This window comes from Magallana gigas, chromosome 6 (assembly GCF_963853765.1).
Source record: "Magallana gigas chromosome 6, xbMagGiga1.1, whole genome shotgun sequence".
In the NCBI taxonomy this organism is placed as follows: domain Eukaryota; kingdom Metazoa; phylum Mollusca; class Bivalvia; order Ostreida; family Ostreidae; genus Magallana; species Magallana gigas.
This window is the reverse complement of record NC_088858.1, coordinates 11030339-11052634: the sequence shown is the minus strand read 5'-3', so window position 1 is coordinate 11052634 and position 22296 is coordinate 11030339. Positions and strand designations below refer to the sequence as shown.

Genomic DNA, 22296 nt, shown 5'->3' with positions numbered 1-22296 from the left:
GGTAGCCCGTGACCTAGTTCATGGTAATCCCCAGTAACATAATCTGGGTGACAAAAAATTTAACCTCTTTATGTCAAAGTCCAACACAATTTTGTTTCTCAGACTTATTAAGTTAATATATATTGCTTTTTTTTTAATCCAAACAAAATCGGCCAATATGCTGTAGCAAAATTACATTATTCACTTTTCATTTCTTTTACTTCTCTTCTATTCTATGTAAGGTTTCATCTGTATTTGATATGAATGGATCGGGTTGGGGGTTTTCTGCAAAAATTAGGCTCGGAAAGTGTATTAATTCTCATTTTCAGCTTGTTCTTGTGAATATGAATGAGCTTTACTTTCCTTATAATCTTGAATTGGGTTACTAATCTACTTACATGGAGGTGTTAGTTTTCCAATAAACTGTGTCATGTTCTAAATGAACTGAGTATGTAAAGTGCGTTTGATCCGACAGAGGGCGTTGTTGGTAAATCATATTGTGAATAAAAGCATCTAAGAGCTTTTCGAAGTGAATAAAACTACTTACTCCAACGATAATAGCAATCACCAAAAATATCGGTCAACGATTCCAATTGAACAGACAAATTTAATAGTTTTATGTTTTCTGGGATTTCGATGTGTGTTGTAGTTCGGTGTGGATTCTCTTTCACCAGAACACTTATCGAACAAATCTGAATTTAGAACAAAGAAAAGAGGACTTAGTTTGCAACTAGCAGAAACTAATTATACAACTTAGTTAATCTCCCAGCAGCAAATGTTTTGAAACAAAGAGGTTCTTCTTTAAATTTTTGCTGATATATACATGTACCTCTATACACTCACTGGCCAGCAAATCGATTCATAACGCGTCAGAAGACTAGGCTAATGTTGGAATTAATTTAACAATACATGTAATGACGTATATATCGCAGACATGGAACAAGTTGGTCTTTATCAAATTCCATCTCGTCTCCGATGACACATCTTAGAAATCACTTCATACTTTTAGAAAGAATTTTAAAAAACCCAATAATGTCCATGGACCGCATCGCTCACCTGACCAACAATGTAAAACTCGGACCCCGGACAATAATACCTAGTTGAGCTTACTTTTGATATGAATCTATTTGCCTTGGCATGGTATACCCCTTTTGTAAAAGTGAGATTAAAAGTGAGTTTGTCTAACTTATTTGGCCTGAACCAAGTTAGATGAACGATTTTCTTTTTTAAATTTACTTTTATCCACTTTGACCCAATGGGTTGCATGACTCAACTTAAATAATCCTCATAGCTTTATTCTAAAGAATTGAATTAAATTAACGACGCGCAGATAGAAATCAGAATTAATTGAAGGCTGTAAAAATACACAAACCATGTTTTAAAAAATGCACTGTCGAGCCATGTTTACAAAACGAAAATAGCGAGCGCTTTATCTTGCTTATAACTAGATTCACATTTTGTTTGATCACTCGATATTTATATATACCTCATGATTCAAATGATGTTCATTCAAAAGTATAAAAATTCCAAGATTTCTCCGTTGAAACGCCACCTTTAGCTTAAAATTCAATGAAATGAAAATTAGTTTCAATCCACAGCTAAAAATGTGATGTCTACGGGGATTTTTATTGCAGCAGACCCGGATGATAACGTTGAAAAATTGCGCGAGGTATTCTGGGTGACTTCCAAATGGAGAAAAGATGTAAACATTCCTCATTATAAATCTCCGTAAGAAACCTGTTTTCGGTCCTGTGAAAAATGATACGTGTAATTTGTCAAGAGGATACCTTAAAAATTTTCCCCACTCATCGATTTCAATTGCACCTCTTTCGCAAGTATGTGTATTTTTATTAAAAATCGGCCAAATGTGCTACATAAATATCTTGGGACAGACTTTAGACATCCGAATACCGTAACGAAACAATGAAAATGAAGGGAAAAAAACTACAATTTAAAAAAATTGTTTTGAATATTTTTCAGTAACTATCTTGTTCCTGTAAAGATGATTTGATTTGAAATGTCCTCCCCTATTCACAATACTGTCTAAGATCTTTCTTTGAAAGTTGAGCTAGTAAGCAAAACGACTATTCTTCTGTGTTCGTGTACAATAAAACACGATCAGCTGTGGCAACTAGGAAACAAATAGATTGTAATGATTTAGATATAAAATTTCACGAATTCATTATGTATTGCCATGGTCACGGAGTGGATTATCTCTGGAAACGAATTGAATTTTTTAAAAGAATATTTGCGATTGTGAGCGATAAATCAAAGAAGGAAATTTCCAATCGCTGTAAATCAAATTAGGACTGAATCGTTAAAAATTTAATCATGGGTTTGTTTTGAGTTGTGTTGGATATTCCTTTTGTACATTCAGAGAACGATTCTGATTAAATGGGAAATAATTATGAGAAGGTCTTCAGTAATTGATAATACATGTTCGTAATCAAAATTTAAAAAAAAAAAATGTCACGCAAATGGAATCAATTTATATGAAGGTATTAATTATACTCATTATTAACAAATAACACCGACACATAAATACCTTGCATACAGCTAGCCGTGTACGCTGGACGCCATACGAATTTTATCAAACATTTGCTACAGGTACATGTGTTCATTTTCTGTGATATGTAATATAAACTTTTATATAACACCTTTCAACGACTTGGACACGATTTGAGATCAAAATTTTTTTTTTTATTTTTTATGTATGAAATGGTTAACTGGTGCATTTTAAATGTTTGACCAAAATAATGAATGTTAAAGTCAAGTTACAACCGAGATACAGAGGTAAGAATTTATTGTTATGTTAACAAAGCTCGAATCTTATAGTTGTTTACAAAAATGTAATGTAGAGAATTACCATTTCGTAGACAAAATGACATGTAAAAACAATTTAAACTAATTTAATATCTTCATAAATACTATTTTCAACAAAAGAAAGATACATTTGATTGAAACTTACACCAATACATACTAGTATGTAAATCAAAGTACTGAAGTACTGAAAGCCGGACTCTTTTGATGTGTCTTTATGCATATTGTGTAGTAAAGACTGAAAATATCTCTCTATCTCTCTCTCTCTCTCTCTCTCTCTCTCTCTCTCTCTCTCTCTCTCTCTCTCATATGCTTTCAATGTCGGCAAAGCGTCAGAGAGCGACCAAATTTTGTAAGCGGTTATAAACAAAAATATGTCTGTCTAGCAGAAAAAAATTCAACAGTTGCTGCCTTGAATTTTGCAACAAGCGTTATAAATCCAATCCCCATTTCTTCAATTGTATGTGTCCATAATGCATAGTCTTGTTTTTAAAACACGCAATTAATAAGAAAACTAAAAAAGATAGACAATTCTCTTGAAATTAAAAAAAAAACAAACAAAAGACTTTTGACAAAACTGGCTCTTTGTGTAACTACTTGGTATAGCGGAAGCTTTTACTTTGACGCTGTTTGGTTTTTTGTTTACTTTTGAAGTTGTGGACCCTGAGGTCCACGCAGAAAATACATAAGCGAGGTTAAACCGGATGCTATGGGGAAAATTCAGCCTGCGCATGAGCTAGTCTGGTTCCTGTGGGTAATAAGTAGCTCAGGGAACCAGGCTAGCACACGTTTATCTGCATCTGGATCGGGATTCCGTGCCATATGCACACATAAGTTCAAAGGCGCTGTAATTGTAAAGTTGTCGGTAAACAGTACAGAAACAAAGTATTCCTTTTAAAGAAATGATTGGCATGTGGTATGAACAATCAGTATTATGAAATAAGTTAATGTTATGCCGAAACTAAAACATGCATCAAATAGCATAATTTGCAATGTTTTGTTGTTTTCCGAATACACATGTAACTTAACTTTACATTTATAGTAGGCGAGGTTAGAGAACTTCCCGATTAAATTTTTTTAAGCATTTAAGTATGATTGAATAATTATGTCACTATAAAAGTTTAAATCTCAAGAAAAATGCATCAAAATATGAATTTTTTAATTTACACAAAGCTGTCACTGCATAGTTAACAAAGTAGTGCGAATCGTAATGTGTGCGCAAATAGTAGAATTCACCAAATGCCTGATACTATACATGCAAACTTCATTCATAGATAGATCATAATTATTTCAGAAGTATGAATCCTTTAAATTCTGAGATAAAAAGGCAGGGCTATACATACATGTATACGTAATACAACGTACACATTTAGTGGTTAAAACCAAAGGGCTAGAGTCGGTGGAATCTCTGATAATCTTAAGGCTTTCACGTTTTCGTCGGAAACACATGCAAATGGTCCACGTATTGTAGTCATTTTTTAAAGGACAGCAACTTGTAGCAACATTGGCGATTTGTCTGCCTACAGCCAGGACTCCGGCTAAAAATGACAATATTCGAGCTTTGTTTACCAAACAAAGAATTACGAACTCTTTATCTTGCTTATAACTTGATATTTGACTTTCAGATTTTGACATTGCATTATAAACTTCTATATTTATCGGTATAAACATTAAAAATGGAAAAATAAAATTTGAAAATTTGAAGTCAAATCATGCCCAAGTCCCTTTAAAGAATGTCTTAAGGAAAAGGGTAAGCAGGGATTTGGAGTAACATTCTTTTCATGAGGTTATATAACACCTTTCAACGTTGATAAGTAACCTCATGAAAAATTTTAAAAAACCGGCTTTCCTTTTATGAAACCAAAAAATGACATTCCTTTTATATAAAGAACATCAAAGCCAGCCAGGAAAAACCTAGAAATAAAAACGATGTAAAATCGTGAATTTTTTTTAGGAAACCTGTATCCATTGCCAATGCTAAACGATGCAAGAAGGTTGTGAAGGACCTCACATATTACATATAATTTTAAATTATTCTATTTCCTAAATAATAACATGGGAAAAACAACTTCTCCGACAAAGAAATATTTTCTTTAAACAAAAAATTTGCTCTATCGAGTACAAGCGAGTACAAAAAAGTTATTTACTTACCTTGCCGCCCATTGGTCAATACCGGACCAAACGATTAGTAAAACCTGACTACCGTGAATACAACATTTTCCCGCTACACTGACGAAACGCGGGAAAATACAATTATTCTCAAGGCCTCGGTTATGACCATAATAATTAGCCAGTTTCTATGTAGATTATTGTATTCAAGTTTTCACCTTTATTATAGCATTGAATCATGATTTTTTGAAGTATACACTCTCATAACTGCCGCGGTGTGTGCATACAAATTGAGTAACGCGCGTTATGAAAATTTGTATGCACACACCGCGGCAGTTATGAGAGTGTATACTTCACAAAATCATGATTTAATGCTTATATTTACATTTTTTAACTTCTTGCCTTGTCTGCAAATATGAATTATACCTTAAAATTCCGATCTTATCCTAAGGGTAAGTTAATATTAATGGAAGAGCCACAGTAACAGCCACAAGCGTGAACTTTGATTTTCGCTTGTGACGTTGCAGTTTACAGCGTTCAACGTTTGTGACGTCATAATAAAACTCGTCAATTTGACCTTTGACTACTTGTTGCATTTAGAGGCATTTGAAGATCACAGAATTTAATGGGAAAACACAGTAGAATGTAAATATATGCGTGTGTATACGTAAGATACAGAGTTTGGAATTCTTTGTTTTGTAAACAAAGCTCGAGCCTTGTTATTGTTTACATATGTGTTTTATTTGTATAAGTTTCAGTCAAATGTTGCTTTCTTCTATTGATAATAGATTTTTCAAACACATTGTACAAGTTGGCCTTTTTCTTACTAGTAATTTTGTCAAAGAAACATGGTAATTTCATACTTTACATTATTTTTAAACAAATATAAGACTCGATCTATGTTTACATAACGACGAATTCTTATCCCTCTATCTCACTTATAACTTAAATTATAACATTCAAATTTTGGTCAATCATTCAAAATGTGCAAGTAAACCATTTTGTAACTAAAAAATAAGAAATTAAATTTTGATCTAAAATCGTGTCCAAGTCCCTTTAAGAATTTTTCCTAAAACAGAAGGAAAGCAAATAATATTAACTACCGTTCGGAATACAAGGAGTATATGTTTATCCCAACTTAAAAAAAAACTTTAAAAATAAAGATACATGTATAGGTTAATTTACAGTGACAACGCTTATCAAATACCTAATATTGCGTACATTGTTTAAAAGTATCTAAATGTTCTGGTGTTGACTAGTAGTACTAGACTAGAAAGGGGCCCATTTAAAACAGAATACAAGTTTAGCTCAAGAAAATAATCGGAAGACTTCAAATAAAGTCTGAATCATACTTACGCAGGGTATGTATTGTATGTATATATACATGTACTATCATGACTCCGCCTAAAATTGGTCACGTGGTTCTACAAATGTATATTTGGATTAACATTAATAATACAGTAAGAACAAGTAAGACAGAAAACTACAACGAGTAAATGACCATATTTTGAAAACGTCATGCCTCGTTAAAAAACAAGGAATACAACAATTTATGTAGGTAAACTTCAATGTCAAAGGGCGTTTGTCGGAATCCAAAATCGTTAAAAAGTTTAATTTTGATATCCATAATTGGTTAGTATTCGTTTAGAAAATGTGATCTCTTTTTTTTGTGAAACTAATTTTGTTATTTCGCCTCCATTATTGCATTCAAAAGCTAGCTGCTGGTCTGTAGCTTCCGGTCTGAAAAAAAATTCGGATGGACGACCTAGGAGCTACAGTGCCTCTCATAGCAAAAAAAAAAACCTGCAATTTACGGCGCACAGAAAATTGCGCTAGTTTTGGACTGATTAACCCTTAATATTTCCGAACACATTCTATACGGATAGGTCGTCCATCCGAATTTTTTTTTCATTTTTCAGACCGGAAGCTACAGACCTGCAGCTAATCAAAAGCATGCCTTTTACTGCAAGATGCCTTGTTTAATTCAAAAATATGATTTTACTCTATATTTGAATACACTTTATTTCATTACAGTTTTTGTGGGTATTTGGGGAAAAAATAGGTGGGGGCTGGCAATACAATGTTTTTTTGCATACAGTGATTGGTTGTTTGAAATCCCGGGATAATTTTCTATATTACTGGTCCCAAAGGACACATTTCCGTATATAAGTTGTGATTGTAAACTTTTTACACGGAAGCTGTCGAGGTAACTCGGCGAGGATTAATATCGAAAGTGACGAGGCATCAGATGAGCACTGCTTTAGCGCCGATATTATATAGACCTTGTTACACGCGTCGAGGTGTTCACTAAGACATAAACACCAAAGGCATTAATTGTGCATAAACACTGTAACATTTAGGGTCCAAAATCGATAGGTGAGAACCCCGTCGGGACTTCTGAATTCCAACGAAAGTAGCATCACTTTGCGCAATTTACTTAACAGTCATAAAAACCATTCTATGTTCCCTCTGCTTTATGGAAGCTGCCACTAATTGGCGCATACAGTGTACATGGATATCTTTATCATTGTATTTTTTATTCCGACAGAATGAACTCCTGTATTGATCTAGAAAATACCTAGTACTGCTAATGAACATGGAAAATGGAGTCAAATTTGATTATGCGTTACTCATAGACCTGTAACAAGAGATGCCTGACTTTGTTGTTCCTTCATTTTTAGTATAAACAAGTCTTGTGCATTGGGACCGCCTCCATTTTCCACATCGCAAAATAAAAACTTGAGTTTCTTGTATCAAACAAATCATACATTAAAGCTGCTTGGTCCGATTTTATATCAAATTTTATGCACGCTTTTAAACGATGGCTATGCTTAGTATATATATAATAATAGACATTGCAGTACTTTTACCCGTCAATTATGTCAAATTTCAATGAAGAAAAATACGTACAAAATTTGCTAACAAAACAAACGACATTAAAAGGTACCTCGTTATTTCGCCTCATGTTAAATTTCACCCCTGACGACGAGACGGTAATAGTTGTATTACGAATTTAAAATCGCCTTAAATAAAGGTCGAAATGATCAGACAAATTACAAATAAACATGTGTACGTTTTGTTCGCTAATATTTCTAAAGTCTGCTTTCTTTACAATCGATGCATAGCATGCGGGTTGAATAACCCCAATCATTCGGGGGACGAAACCAAGCGGTTTCCTTTTCTAAACATTCCCGTGATGCATTTTGGTTTGTTTTTTCGTTTGCCCAAAGAGAAATTATTTTTATTTACTTTGAATATTTCTAACTTTGAAAGGAGACTGATTCTGCTCGTGTAAATAGGAGAAAGCCCATCACTTTCTAAGATAAATGATTTGTATGGAAAAAAAATTGATACTGTAATTACAAAAAAATCGGACCAAGCAGCTTTAATGAAAAGAGTAAAACACAATTAGTTTTTTCTGGAATCTGGTTGCAATGTTCACATAAATCCTGACAAATACTAATCTATGGTTGAAGTTGTTTAGAAGATAAAGGGTGATTTCTGTTAATTATACATTCATAGCCGATATGAAACACCCCTGAAACTTTTTTTCTCATCAAACTACCGATCACTATATGATCCTATTATTATCGGAAAAACCTTGTAATGACAGCCCTTTTCATACCTATTTTGTCAGAATATATCTACAAAATCTCCAGCGAAATTAAAATGTGATGGAATATGGATTAAATCATATGTATATTAAAGGCTAGCTGCAGGAAGGCTTACTTTGATTGCTAGAATGGGGACGGAATAAAGAGAATGAGTTTCTTGCAAGAAAATATATTTTCTAAAAGGCTACTCAATAGAAGTTACATCTGTTTCATTAACCTATTTATTTTAAGACATAACTTTCATTATTGTGAATCAGCACGTTACACAGAAAGAACAGCCTATTCTTCCATATATGTGAAGGTAACCATGGTTACTGTCGCGCCTTTAAAGTTTGACGTCAGCATAAGCAGTGCGTGAAGTCCGTGCTCACTATGTAGCTCAAGATGGCCATGAGAATTCGTTAGATGGCTATGAGAATTCGTATATTCATAAGCGGACGAATTATTTTTAAACTCTCTAGAACTTGATCATCTTGTAACTTTCTTTATGAATAACTATCAATTATGTTAGAAATGAATTAAAAAAAATAAAAGGATATAAATATTTTGACGCCGTTGTTGACTATCGTAAAGATACAGACAAGTTATCATAACGCGCTCATGAATGCGCGTTGCTCACCTGACGACGGTTATCATAGCAACGACGTCAAATGCTGTATTGATTTAACTTGAAGTGTGACAAACTGTTTCATTATAAGAGCATAGCAAACAATTTCTAGAATAACAGACTCATGTACAAAAGCTATCAAATATTGTTCTCTATAAGATGACAAATTACGAGAATGATATCTTCAATTGTTATCATGATCTATGTGGCTACGAGAGTAGTGAACGTTGTAGGAAAAATGTATTTAATCGCGTAAAGTTTATGTAATGTTTATCTACAACTATCGCTTTTCTCGTGGCAAAAAATAATGTTTTTATCATTTATGTTTCTACTGTTTTTGTTAAACAGTGTGTTGCATAGTTGGTGGTGTCAATTTTTCTATACTGTCGTTTTATCAATATTAATAAAAACTCAATAAAATTCAGTTTCGAGGATTTGAACAATATGAACCAGGCAATATCTTAATCTTATAGTGACCTTGACATGTTCTTGAAAATGACCTGGTACATGTACACATATCATCTTGAAACAATGTCAAAGCCAGAACAGCTCCTTACCCAGTTATGTATGGGGATTTGATGAAATAGATCAAATATATTTTATTTTAACAGACTACAAGTGACCGTAATATTAAACATTTAGTAACCTCTTTTAGTTTGCCTGGATGAGAACATGTTTTCACGCCTTATATGATTTTGTTTATCGTAAAGAAATTTGAATAACAAAAAGTTAAAAGTACAATTTTTTGGATGAACCACTTTGTTATAAAAAAAAACAACGCTGTCGCAAGATGCACTTTTTGCTTAATTGATTGATATTTATAAATACCTCAGGTTCAAACGATGTTCATTCAAAAGTATGACAAATTTCCACGATTTCTCAGTCGAAACGCCCCTGTTAGCTTATCAGGTTTCAATACAATGCTAAAAAAAATGTGATGTCTACGGGGATTTTGTATAGCAGCAAGCCCGGATAATAACGTTGAAAAATTGCGCGATGTATTCCGAGTGTATTCCGAATGGAGAAAAGATGTAAACGTTCCCCATAAATCTCCGTAAGGAATCTGTTTTCGTTCCTGTGAACTTTTCCGAGTGAAAGATGATAATGTGTCAATGAAATTATCTTGAAAATTATCCCTTTCAACTATTTCAATTGCACTTCTTTCACAGGAATGTGTATTTTTTTTTTAAAAGTCGTTCAAATGTGCTCAATAATTTTCTTGGGACAGACTAAAATAATGATTATAGGACAAAGGAATCATTCATTGAGTATTATGAGGTGATCAAACCCTATAAATCCCGATGGGCTTTATGACAGATTATTTGATCACACCATAATATTCAAAGAATTATTCCTTATTACTTATATTTAAAGACAAGTCAGTAAATGTACGAATAAATATTAAGATAGTCAATGATGTATTGGACTATACAATACAAAATCAGTTCGTAGTGTTATCACATACAAATACAATGGAAGATGTAAGTATATCATGTTCTTCAGGTAAGATAAACTATCGTGCAGTTTTGAATGTTCACCATTACCAGAGACAAAGAGTTTTGGCAGAGTTTTTGATAAACAGAATAGAAACTTTAATCAACGCGTTTGAAAAACCAATAAGATCAAACAAGTATATTTTAGAATTATACATGCATATCTTCCTTGTTTTAATTCCTTCAAAATTTAGTGCTATTATTAACAATATATTTATACTGTGTTTAGATATTGTTTTGTTAAAACTTTATAGGAGAGGGCGTTCTAAGTTTAAGGAACCTTCTTGACATTAAGATATGTTCAAACCAAACCAAAACAATCGCAAAAAGGATAAATATTCGGTTCGATATACATTTTGTACAAAATGAGACCAAGATACGGATGATTACTAATCTTTAGTTGTATAATTATTGGAGCACCCGTGCTTGAATATATGCGTCCATGGTACTAATTTGGTAGGCGATCCGGTCCTTACAATTTTTTTCAAAAATCAAATAATTAAATTGGTGCATTTTTTTCGCAGAGTTAAATAATTTTGTTGAATAATAAATGAAAATGGTAAATGGATGGTTTTTCAAAGATTTCTGCAGATACGGAAAATTATTGATTTGGAGATAAATTATACAGAAATGTTTGACTGTAAGCGCTACCTGTGAAGAAACTCAACAAACTGTCACCTTGCTCATCTGTCATCACGGAAACGCTAGTATTGATGACGTCAATGGAGCACCACGCCGAGATACCCTCATCCTTAACACTAGCTGGCACAAGCCGCGAGCCGCGGATGTTGCATAACTGGAAGACGAAAATGTTAGTCGGGTTTTTTTTCAAAACAAGCATTACTTTAAAGAGAGGTTTTCACCTTTTTACAGCCTAAATGAAAATGCGAAGAAAAACTGCGGAAGCACTTAATTTGAATGATGTAACTACCACAGAAGATAACATTCGCTTAACTAAGCAAGCCTATCGGTAAATCGATCCAGAAGAACTCGTGCCGGCCATTATCAAATTTAGAGAGTTTACCAATAAATATTTATCAGTCGGGATTGTCAGCACCGAGTCTTCGTAGGTTGTCATACTAGTGGGTTTAATAGGGACAGTTTTTTTTTTCAAATAAAAGCATCACTTTACACTAGATCTCTTTGCAAGTGAAAGTCAGGATTTTTCGCACATGTGTCGAATGGTGTGACACTACTTGACTTGTGATCGATTGGAAGTATCTGTTCTGTGGACAGAGGGAGAGGTTTTGTCATACGTGTTGTCATATCTTTGGATGTCGCAATTGTAAGTCGGTTTGTTCAGAAAAAAACAGCGGTATCACGCTAGGCGGAATTTCCATTTACTTCCGTGTTTTCACGAAAATGTGAAATGTGATAAGCTGTCCAGAAATGTTTAAGTTTTTCCAAGAGTGGCAACAAAACTTTATACTTAATTCAATATTGTTTTCGCCTGTTGGAATTACTGGAAGCGTTTGGTTTGGCAGTCGGGATGGGATGTACACCTAGCATTCATGTAAACCAAACAGGTGTTGTATACTGTCGAGACTCGGACGAATCGAATTCACCCCGCGGTTCGTACAGTGCTACTATTCATACTCACATTATAAAAACCGACAGTTCAGAAGTGACGTCAATTTCCCGCCCAATTTCACCCGGAAAACAAAAACGAAAAGATTGTAGAGAAAAGGAAGTATCAACAACATCAAATAATGCAGTCGAAACGCAAACAACCAGTGTTCAGATGAAGGTATTCAGAGTAGTATTTTAAAATGAATTTTATTCAAAAAGATTTGCAGCATCTTCATTACCAAATTAATTATAATAAACGAACCAATTTGATTTGATTTTCCCACATTTTGGAGATTATGTTTAAAATCTGGTATCAGTATTTATAAAATCAATGTATATAGTAAAATTCATATAATAGAGAATCAAGAATTGTACACACTGTGTCTCATTTTTTTCGCAAAAGCAAAGCTGTATTCTCCAAAAGATACTTGGTCATTCAAGTACCCCATCATTTCCATAGCAACGAGATATTGTGCAATGCTCAATCTGTTGTGCGATATGTGAAAAGACAGCTTTCCATTAATATTAATTAAATATATATGAATATGAATATCAATGATATAACATTGGTGTTTTCTGTTGTTCGTATTATACTTATTTATGACACAAGGTTAATTACTTTTTATTTTTGATAACCGTAATATTGTAGTGTGTGATAAACTGATTTAGGGGAGAACCTTATAATGAAGATTATGTTCGCGCGTTCGATCCGATCCTAATCTCATAGAAACAGAGAACCACCTTAATTGTTCTCTGTCTCATGGGAGATCGGTATGTGTTGGACGAGTTTCCAGACGTACGCCGTCGGCTACAGGTGACTGTTGCCATATATAGAGCGAAATTTGTCTGGCTCCATTGCTTGATTGTAAACGTCTGCAGGACGTCTGTCTGTCTGTCTGTCAGTTTGTCTCTGTCCATCTAACGAGAGCCAGGAAATCGCTGTTTGAGTCTGGGTGAAAATGTGATTTATTGTTGTTATCAGAACTATCTGATAATGGTTGATAACTTTTATTGTTCTGTGGAAAAAACACAAATGAAGGGCACTTGATCGTTTCTGGTCATTTTAGGTAATCTGGAAAAGGAGAGAAAGCGTGGCTTGATATTTATATTACTGGTATAACAGTTGGTTCGTGTTGTAATGTTGCTGAAAATCTGTTCCACGAATATGAAGCATAATAAAAATTTTATTACTAACAAAACGAAAGTTAAACTAATAGAAGTTATTGAAAAATGGATTTTTCTTCAGCATCTTTTTTTCTTTGATATTTGCTTTTTGTATCAATCGAAGAGCTCCAGATATGCGATTTTGCTTTAAACATATAAAAACATTGTAAGAAACATTTTCAAGTGTTAAACATTTTTTTTAAAATCTCTCTCTCTCTCTCTCTCTCTCTCTCTCTCTCTCTCTCTCTCTCATTATCATCATTTTATGTTTAATACCGTTATTTTTCCTGCTTTTTCTTAGTTTTCTTCCTCCTGTGGCTCTCTCTCTCTTTCAGATTAAGCTGGGTAGTGTAGCGATCACTCTGCCTGACTACCCGCACTACTCTCCAGAGCGATCCTCTCCCACCAAGCCCTTTGTCAGTTCCCGGATTAACACAAAACACAACAAAATCCATAGAAACAAAAAACCTTCTAGATCGTCTAAAAGAATATTGGTCGAGGACATTAGCTTGAGCGAAGAAATCTTGATAGATCTGCAGGATGAGATGGTATTTAGATTACTTGAGGCCAAACCAAAAACACCTCACACTAATTTGCTTTTCCATTGTTTGGTCTGATACTAATCTATTAATCTATTGATGTGTATTTTTTCACATTTTTGATTATTTCGTATAGTGCTTTATCTAGATACTTAAACATTCGCTAAATATCTGATGTAAGTTTAAGTTTAGAAAAACACTGCTTCCTGACATTAGTGCTCACGTTTCAGTCATCATTTATGAAGAGCATAATGTTACATCCGATTCTGTTTTATTTCCTTTAGATGAGCACTCTAAGTGTCTCAAAGTCTTCAACGTTTTTCACTACAAGCAAAAGTTGGAGGAGAATTTAAGCAAATGCATGTCTCTGTTATTTTCTTTAGCAAATAAAAATGCGTGGATTACCAATCTGACTGGTCTATACCACACAATACAATGCTCATAGATTATTGTTTCTCGTCCGCTCAGTCTTTTTGTTATTTTGTCATAATAGTTTTCTTGTTATCCCTTTCAGTTTGCTATGCTTTTTGACAGTGTATCAGTTATTGAGATTTTTTATCCGTTTGATATTTTACAATATGTATCCATCGGTGCAGTGGTCTAGGTGTTTTACTTCAGCGAAGAATCGTTGTTCAAAAGCGTCTGGTCTTCAAAAAGATGAAAAAATGTGAGGGTTGTTAAAAAAGTTTGCGGACAGAGTGATTTGCGACAAAATTACTGTGTACTTTATAGGATGACGTATGTTTTATTAAATAGCTACCAATTCAAAATAAGTATGCAAAAATCATATGATTTTTAACTTTTTTTTCAAAAGATACAGCGATTTATACTTTGCATGAATTAGATTTATACGGAGCACCATTTCATATTTTGTCAGGTGACGTCAAACTACTGAAAGGCAATCGGGACACTTTTTTTTCAAAGTAAACACCTTTTTAGTGCCACACTCTTTTCATGGCATTAACCCATATATAAATTGCACGTTCATACCATTAATAGTCAAGTTTCTGTATTATGTCTTTTGTTGCACTTCGTAGATCGTTTAGGTCCGAAAAATGTCTATCCACGCAGTTTCGACTTTTGATACAGAAAAAGAGCATGCATATACATACATACACACATATATATATATATATATATATATATATATATATATATATATATATATATATATATATATATATATATATATATATATATATGGGTGCAAGATACGGGCTGTATGGTGGTGGGGGTGCTGAAAGAGCTCAATATGATATCAGTTTTTCCATCTTTAAACCTCTGTGGTTCCAATAGTAAACTTTTGTCCTATAAAAATAGCAGCATCTAAGAACCTTTTGGCCTCCATCGCGATCGGAGATTTTTCTGCGTGCACACAAAATTTAATGACGGCCATGTGCTACAAGATGTCCATCAACGTTAACGTTTTTGACTCATTTTTCTATCGTTGGTCGTCCATATTCGGCGAAGCGGTCAAACATTCTTCAATTTAATTGAAACTTTCACAAAATGACCTTCATACGTTATTGTGATGTTATATAAAATATCGTTTATTTTTATGCGCTTGAAATGTACATCTTCTTAATAAGGAAAAATGCGTACAAAATATAAAAAATAAAATAAAAACGGACATGCTCCGTGAAGCCTAACTTATTAAAATAGTTAAGCTGTATATTTTTTATTGTGAATGTAAAAAAAATAAAATCTTTACACACTTTTTGTTTTAGAAAATTTGTCAATATTAAATCTAAAAAGTTTCTCTGGGATCATGCGAATAGTCCCCTTACAATCGAACTTGTCCTAGAACATTTCTAACAATCCTCGTATATGAAAATATCCTAGTCTGAAAGTGAATGAAACTGGTGCCATGCAAGATGTAAGCTGTAACGGGTGTACTTCTGGTACATCAACAACCAGCATCATTATGATCTCGCGAACGTTTGTATTCTCAATTTCGCACGTTTATTAAGGAATCTATGTTGTAATTTTACAGGAATAAGAACAGTTTATTCTTATTAAACTGAAAGGTGTAGTTTGCGTTCATCCTTGTCGTCCATTTTTTATCCGTATCCAGCCATTAGCGTATATGAAAACATTGGCTTGAGTATGAAAATTAGGGTTGACCTGTTGTGGATATTGCATGGCAACCCGAATTTCTCCTAAGAGCTACTGAACTGTTAGTTCTCAACAGTTTTTCCACAGCAAAAAATCCGGTTTTTGAAATGGTGAAAATAGCAGGCGAGCGGGCGGGCGAGCGGTCGAGCGGCTGCCAAAAGGGTACCCCTATTGTACGGGTAACTCATCCTATAGTTTTCATGATAGGAAGTTGTTGTTTTTCAGAACAATTGTGCAAATATCAGAGATGTGCATATTACTTGGATTTTGATTTTTGGTAATTTATTGAAAAAATATCAATTGTTGAACTTAGTCATATTCTCGCATAATATTGCAAATAGAGAACATCATTTCTGTTGATGGGTAGCGTTTATCAATATTCAGGGTTGGCAAATGGATTATGGATACTGTTCACACAAAAGAAGACCCGGTTTGCTGTCACATTGACAGCTTTTCTTGTTATATCATATTTTTGTAACTGATATATATGGTATAACACAACATGAACAACAAGTCGTGATCAAATTTCATTTTTAAAAATGGGAAAGTAACGTAAACATAACCGCTTGTGTGGTCGTCATTGTTGTTTCGACTTTTTAGGAGGGTTTTTTGGGGGTGGGTGGGGGGTGATAGAGTTGGAGGATCAACCCAAATCCCTCATGTTGACGTCTATAAATCTTAAGACTCGACAACTTAATTGCTTGAGCAGCATATAACACATGTATATCGAACACCTATTGCTATCGTACATAATCACGCAAAGAGATCCTGAAATTGTCAAAAAAAGAAAAAAATACTGAATTCAATCAAAGGAAAATGTTTATTGAGCCTGGCCTCGAAATCAGACAACGTGCATTATGGTTCTGCAGTGGGCGTGTGTCGTCTGTTTGTTCATGGAGTGCATACAATGGAGATGCAATCACTTCCACACGTATTTCTCCCATTTCCTAAGCAACCGGAATTATCATGCATATGTTTACACAAAATCCAAGTCGTATGAAATGTGTGCGATCCATTTATTCCCAGACAGTTATGAATTTTAAGCTCACCTGAACCGAAGGTTGTCCTTCGTGTGTCCATAAGTCTGTTAACGATATATACTAGTACATGATGTGTATAGTTAAAGCGTATGTTGTCTTTATTAACTAGCTACTTGCGTCAAGAAATTTCTTTTATTTAAACAATTTATCTGAAATTCTAAAATAATTTGCGTTCCAACATTGTTGTGTCCTCCAGCTTGGATTAACTAACTACTTATGTCAAGAAATTTGTTTTTCTTAATCAACTCATCTGAAACACTATAGGAATTTGCGTTCCAACATTATTGTGTCCTCCAACTTCGAAAAAATACAAACGCTTTGAACAAACCCACTTAAGTTGGTCGATTTTCTGGGGTTTCATTATCAACAACAATGGTGACGATAAAATCAGATACTTAGGACGAAATAAAAAGCAAATATTTATTGAATCAAATGAAAGATATCACAAGAAATGAGACGTAAGAATAACGAGATAAATATATACCAGATTTCGCCGCCATAAAATATTCTTACCCCTGAGAATGTTCTCAAGTCTGAAAATATTCTCAGTTGAGTAATTCTCAAGACTTGAGTTTAGAATTTTTTTTTAGAATTGCAGCTTCAAGTTTCATAGTGACGGACCCAGATATTGAGATGCAAGCATACCTGTACGTTCGCTGTTTCTTTCCACACATGCGCAGTGGTATTGAATACGTATCGTTCGAATACTAGTTATAGCAAGAAATAGGAAGATTTGTGAGGGTAAATTTCTATGATAGTTGGCGTTATTGGAGTCCATACCCGGTTATAAGTTTAAAGTAGATCCAGTGTTCTGTGACGTCACACATTTTTGTAAAACTTTGAATTCTATAAAAATTGTGCAAGATAGTTTTATTTATTTTATGTGAATATAATCACATGGATGTAATTAGAATTATTGGTAGGTTAAAGATATTTTCGCACTTAATTTTATACTAAATTTCCAAATTTTTATATATTTTATTTATGCAAAGGGGAAATAACTCTTTTTCTGACTTTTCTCTCAGTTGTATGTCTAAATGCTATAGTTTTTCTTATTCCAACGATTAATTTTAAAATATTTTTGTAATTTTAGTTTTCTGATAAAGTTGACATTAAAATTAAACAAGAAAAACAAATTTCTGCCTACAAGATTTTACTTCTAACAGAAAAAAAATACATTTTTCTAATGCTAAAATATGCTTTAGTTTATGTTTATCTGGCATCTCAAAAAGTGTGATTACATGTATATTTTTTCTAACAATTGATGACATTTAAGTCTATTAAGTCGAAATCAGTTCAGTTTTTCAACTTTCCTCAGAGAATTTTACGAGTATGGAGCTACCTTAACTTTAATTTCGATATACTAGTATTTGGACTGTAATTTCGCCGTTGAATTCTATTCATTTTTTTTTACCACCAAAAACGCTATTTATACCTTTAAATTAATATTAAAACTTTATGTGCAAGTGTTAAAACAGAAATCGAGAACTTTTTCTTCTAAGACTTCCTTAAACGTTCTTTTATGCATATATATTTTTTTTCATATGTAAATCTAGCCCCTGCTTCTTAATTAGAACCATTTTAATAAGGCCTGGGACTTTCAGAAGGATGTAACTACCTACACCTGTATTTCTTGCGTCAAAACAAATTAAAAATGACGCTGGCTTCAAGCGAAATATACACCAATTGCGTAGTCTTAATTCAAAAGCCAGATAAATCATGTTGATTTCAGAGCACCATTGCTGAATGCTCAGCAACGAAATAGACAGGCCTACGTATACGTCACATTGCTGTTTGACAGTTACCCGAAGTCCAAGCTCTTGTTAAATTGGTTCTAACTATCATATACATCTTATACACAATGTTTGTAAAAACTGAAACTTCGTTAAAGTAGGGTTTTTTTCTATATCAGTATTTACTCATCGTTGTCTCCAAACTTTCTGAATGTATAACAGCAAGTGTAATATTGTCCTTGTAACATATTTTTTCTTTAACTATAAATATATGTATTATGACTATTTCAAAGTATCATTATTCTTCTTTAAATTATCATTATTATATTAAAATCCTTCTTCTGAAATGAGAAATTGTCAGTCTTAAAATTGCGCAGGGGTTGGGAGGGAAGGGAGTTATTGAAAACATTTCAATTAAAAAAAAATAAATAAATAAATGAATAAAATTCTTTAAAAATACAGATTACGTTGCTTCAACCCAACCAACAGATATAGAATAGGAAGTTGGGATCTTCATTTAAAAACAGCTAAACTGTAACAATTGTCACAATCTTTTGATTAAAATATGGAATGCAAGTGTTTACATTTATTCTAATCAAAGATATTTCGAAAACTTTGACGGTTTTTTTATTTGATCATACAGTACATTTTAGTACATTAAGATCAATTGTAGAACATTTCACTATTTGTCATTCTCTAAAATACTTTAATTGATACACTAAAACTTTGTCGACAGTCGGTATAAAGGACTAGCAGGTGTAAGGGAGGTTATCGAAAAATAGGACCTCGACGCTTCACTGAAATTCACTCAACATCGATCAAAGCTTCGAGTCTTAAAAAAGAAACTAGTGATGGACGATCAAGTTATTCAAGCAAACAGGTTTACTTTGGGGTTAGATTTGCATTATCACCAGTAGAATTCGTCTTAATCTGTAGCACCATGTGGCATGATTTACGGTCGGATTTTCGCTTGATTTTCTGTGAGTACCTTTCATTTCCTGGCATTGTCAAATACATCGTTCTTGTATAAATCTTTTTTCCTCCACTGTTCAAGGCTTTTAATTTTTTTAAATTAACGGAAGCATACATCACCGTGCTTTACCGCTTCTTTAAAGTTTTGTTGTTTTTTGAGTACATGTAAAAAATAAAAACTGCTGATGGTAGTATGACAAACCTTTTCTCCAATCACAGTCAACTGTTACCATTACTCAAACATTTAACGTGTTTATATATATATATATATATATATATATATATATATATATATATATATATATATATATATATATATATATATATATATATATATATATATATTAAGCTGTAGAGATATTTACATTCTAATTGGTATTGAGCAAACTTTGTTCAATGTTAATATAATAAATGTAAGGTATTTTTTTCGACTCATCGAGGACATTTCTTCCTTCGGTGTTTAGAGAACAATAAGAGAATGTTTATTCCATTATCAACTGATTTGACTTTACACCTTAATGAATTACATCTATCCTTTTTTATCGAAAAAACACCCTGCAATTGTCCACTTTGAATAAAAATCATGTAAAATAAACTTTTCAAAAGATTCCAAAATTTTCTTAAAAGTGACAAAGCAACTTAGTTTCTTGTTCAAATGTGAAAAAAAGCTTTGAATTCCAGCCTTTTATATCTATATCTTCGAAGGAACAACCTCAATGTTCATACTGAAATGGTGTTTTGAAATCAAATATAAATAACGAATGTCATCAATGTTGATATAATATTTCTATTGTACACATCATACTGTATGAGTTTGCATTAAAGCTTGTACTGAGTGACTTCAAACAAACGAAGATTCCTTCTCCAAAACGAAGTTTTAAAGGCCAATATGTCCAGCATTTTTAACATGAATTTTAGCAGTAGAATATTGTTGATTTATAATAGTTTTTGAAATAAAATAAAGTATAATTGAGTGGATTTAAATTGAATTTTTCACCATAGAAAAATACATTTCTTAAAAGTTGCAAAAATGATAAGAAAATTAAATGGAGACGAAAGAAGCTGCTCAAACAGTACTTTGGATTCACAAAAAAAATCATATATAAGTTGAAATTACTAGCCAGGGGTTTCAGGAATATATACTAGTTACTTCGCATTTATTTCATGTTAAAATGTCAAAGTGTAAGAACATCTTCCGAATAAAGTAAGTAAACTAAAATTTTTACAGATATATGAATTCCAAATGTTTAATTTTTAATACAAGATATCACGAGTTATTGCTTGGTAGGAATGGTATGAATATAAATATGAAATCTCGGGGAAGTATACAACGCTCGGACGTTGCGTGTTTATTATTTGGGAATGCAGAATTTTGCAGAAAAATGATGTCACAAATTTTAGAGAACGTCTTTAGATTGAGGCATTCCGGTCAATAGCGTGAAACATTCTTCGGATTATTAGATGCGTTCCCATCTTACCTATACAAGAACATTTAAAAAAAAAACACGAGGAAGAGGGCAATGAGTATATTTATTTGAGCGTTTTGTCGCTAAATGGCCATTATCAAGGTACAATGTTTATTGGGACACGGTGAGACAATTTCTTCTTTATGCAGATTCTGCGTTAGGGTGATAACAAAATGGCCTAAAACCCCTCAGGACTCGGGGCGGCTGGTGGTGCACTCCCGATACGGGTGTTCTCCAACGGTGGTAATGAGGCAGGGCTAGGCTTGTAATGTTCGGTGTTTTGTCACCTCAGATTTTACCGGCAAAAGGGGGCGTTACTTTAGGCTGATGATCCTAGCAGTGGCCAACACCGATAATACATATATTATCAAATCGCCATTCGCTGCCGGAGCAACGCTAATTACACCACGTCATTGTCACAAACTGTTAATTGATCAAGACATTGATTTCTCTTATCTGAACAAGATATTGTTTTTCGTGGCTTCTTCCATTTAAGCGTTTTGCTGGAGTTGAAAGCTGTTTTTACCTTTTATTTATCTTGGATGTTTTTATAATGATTGGGAATTTTCTATATTTATTATGGATGCCTTACTCTGGATTGGTTTTTAATAGCTGTTAACCCGGCCACCCTCAGTTCGTTCGAATTTCAGCAAAGGGAATAAAACGCACATGCCACCTACTAAAAATGTTGCCAATATTGGTGAGTAAATGGCTTTTATAACAGTCATAGTGTCTGTATGTATAAAATACATGTCTATATAAAGACACAATGACAAATATGAAACGCACACAAAAAATTGACACCATCCATTTTTAGCTGTCTCAGCTGTTGCTTCTGTCCCTTGTTAACCTTTGTCCCGGTCTGGTTCGTGTGTGTGGATAAACACATTAGTACACATTTGTTTGTGGGGCCAGACAAAACGTTGCCAACTTTTTGTCCTTTCTGTGTTTGCATTCTTGACAGTACAATAAACACACGCGAGGACGCAAACACTCGCCATGTACTTGTCCGTTCTTTGGTCTACAAAAAATTGTGTCTAGGTGTTTTCGGACACAGACCATTTCAATAAAAGATG

The 22296-nt window shown here is 33.4% G+C and overlaps 1 protein-coding gene across 6 annotated transcripts in view; it reads left to right on the top strand.

The window, feature by feature from the left end:
* The window catches only part of LOC105347718 (high affinity cAMP-specific and IBMX-insensitive 3',5'-cyclic phosphodiesterase 8B), a 61942-nt gene that overhangs the window by 204 nt on the left and 39442 nt on the right, over window positions 1-22296 (top strand). Inside the window, exons 1-2 of one of the 6 annotated variants that reach the window (XM_034468236.2) lie at window positions 11678-12369; window positions 13691-13903. The exons of 1 other annotated variant lie outside the window; for it this stretch is intronic. In XM_034468236.2, the coding sequence (XP_034324127.2) occupies window positions 12112-12369; window positions 13691-13903 (471 nt within the window). In that variant the 5' untranslated portion in view covers window positions 11678-12111. Of the gene's footprint in view, window positions 1-11677; window positions 12370-13690; window positions 13904-21634; window positions 21921-22296 lie in introns of those variants that run through there. 4 more of the 6 variants (XM_034468237.2, XM_034468238.2, XM_034468239.2 and 1 more) reach the window with 4 other exon arrangements.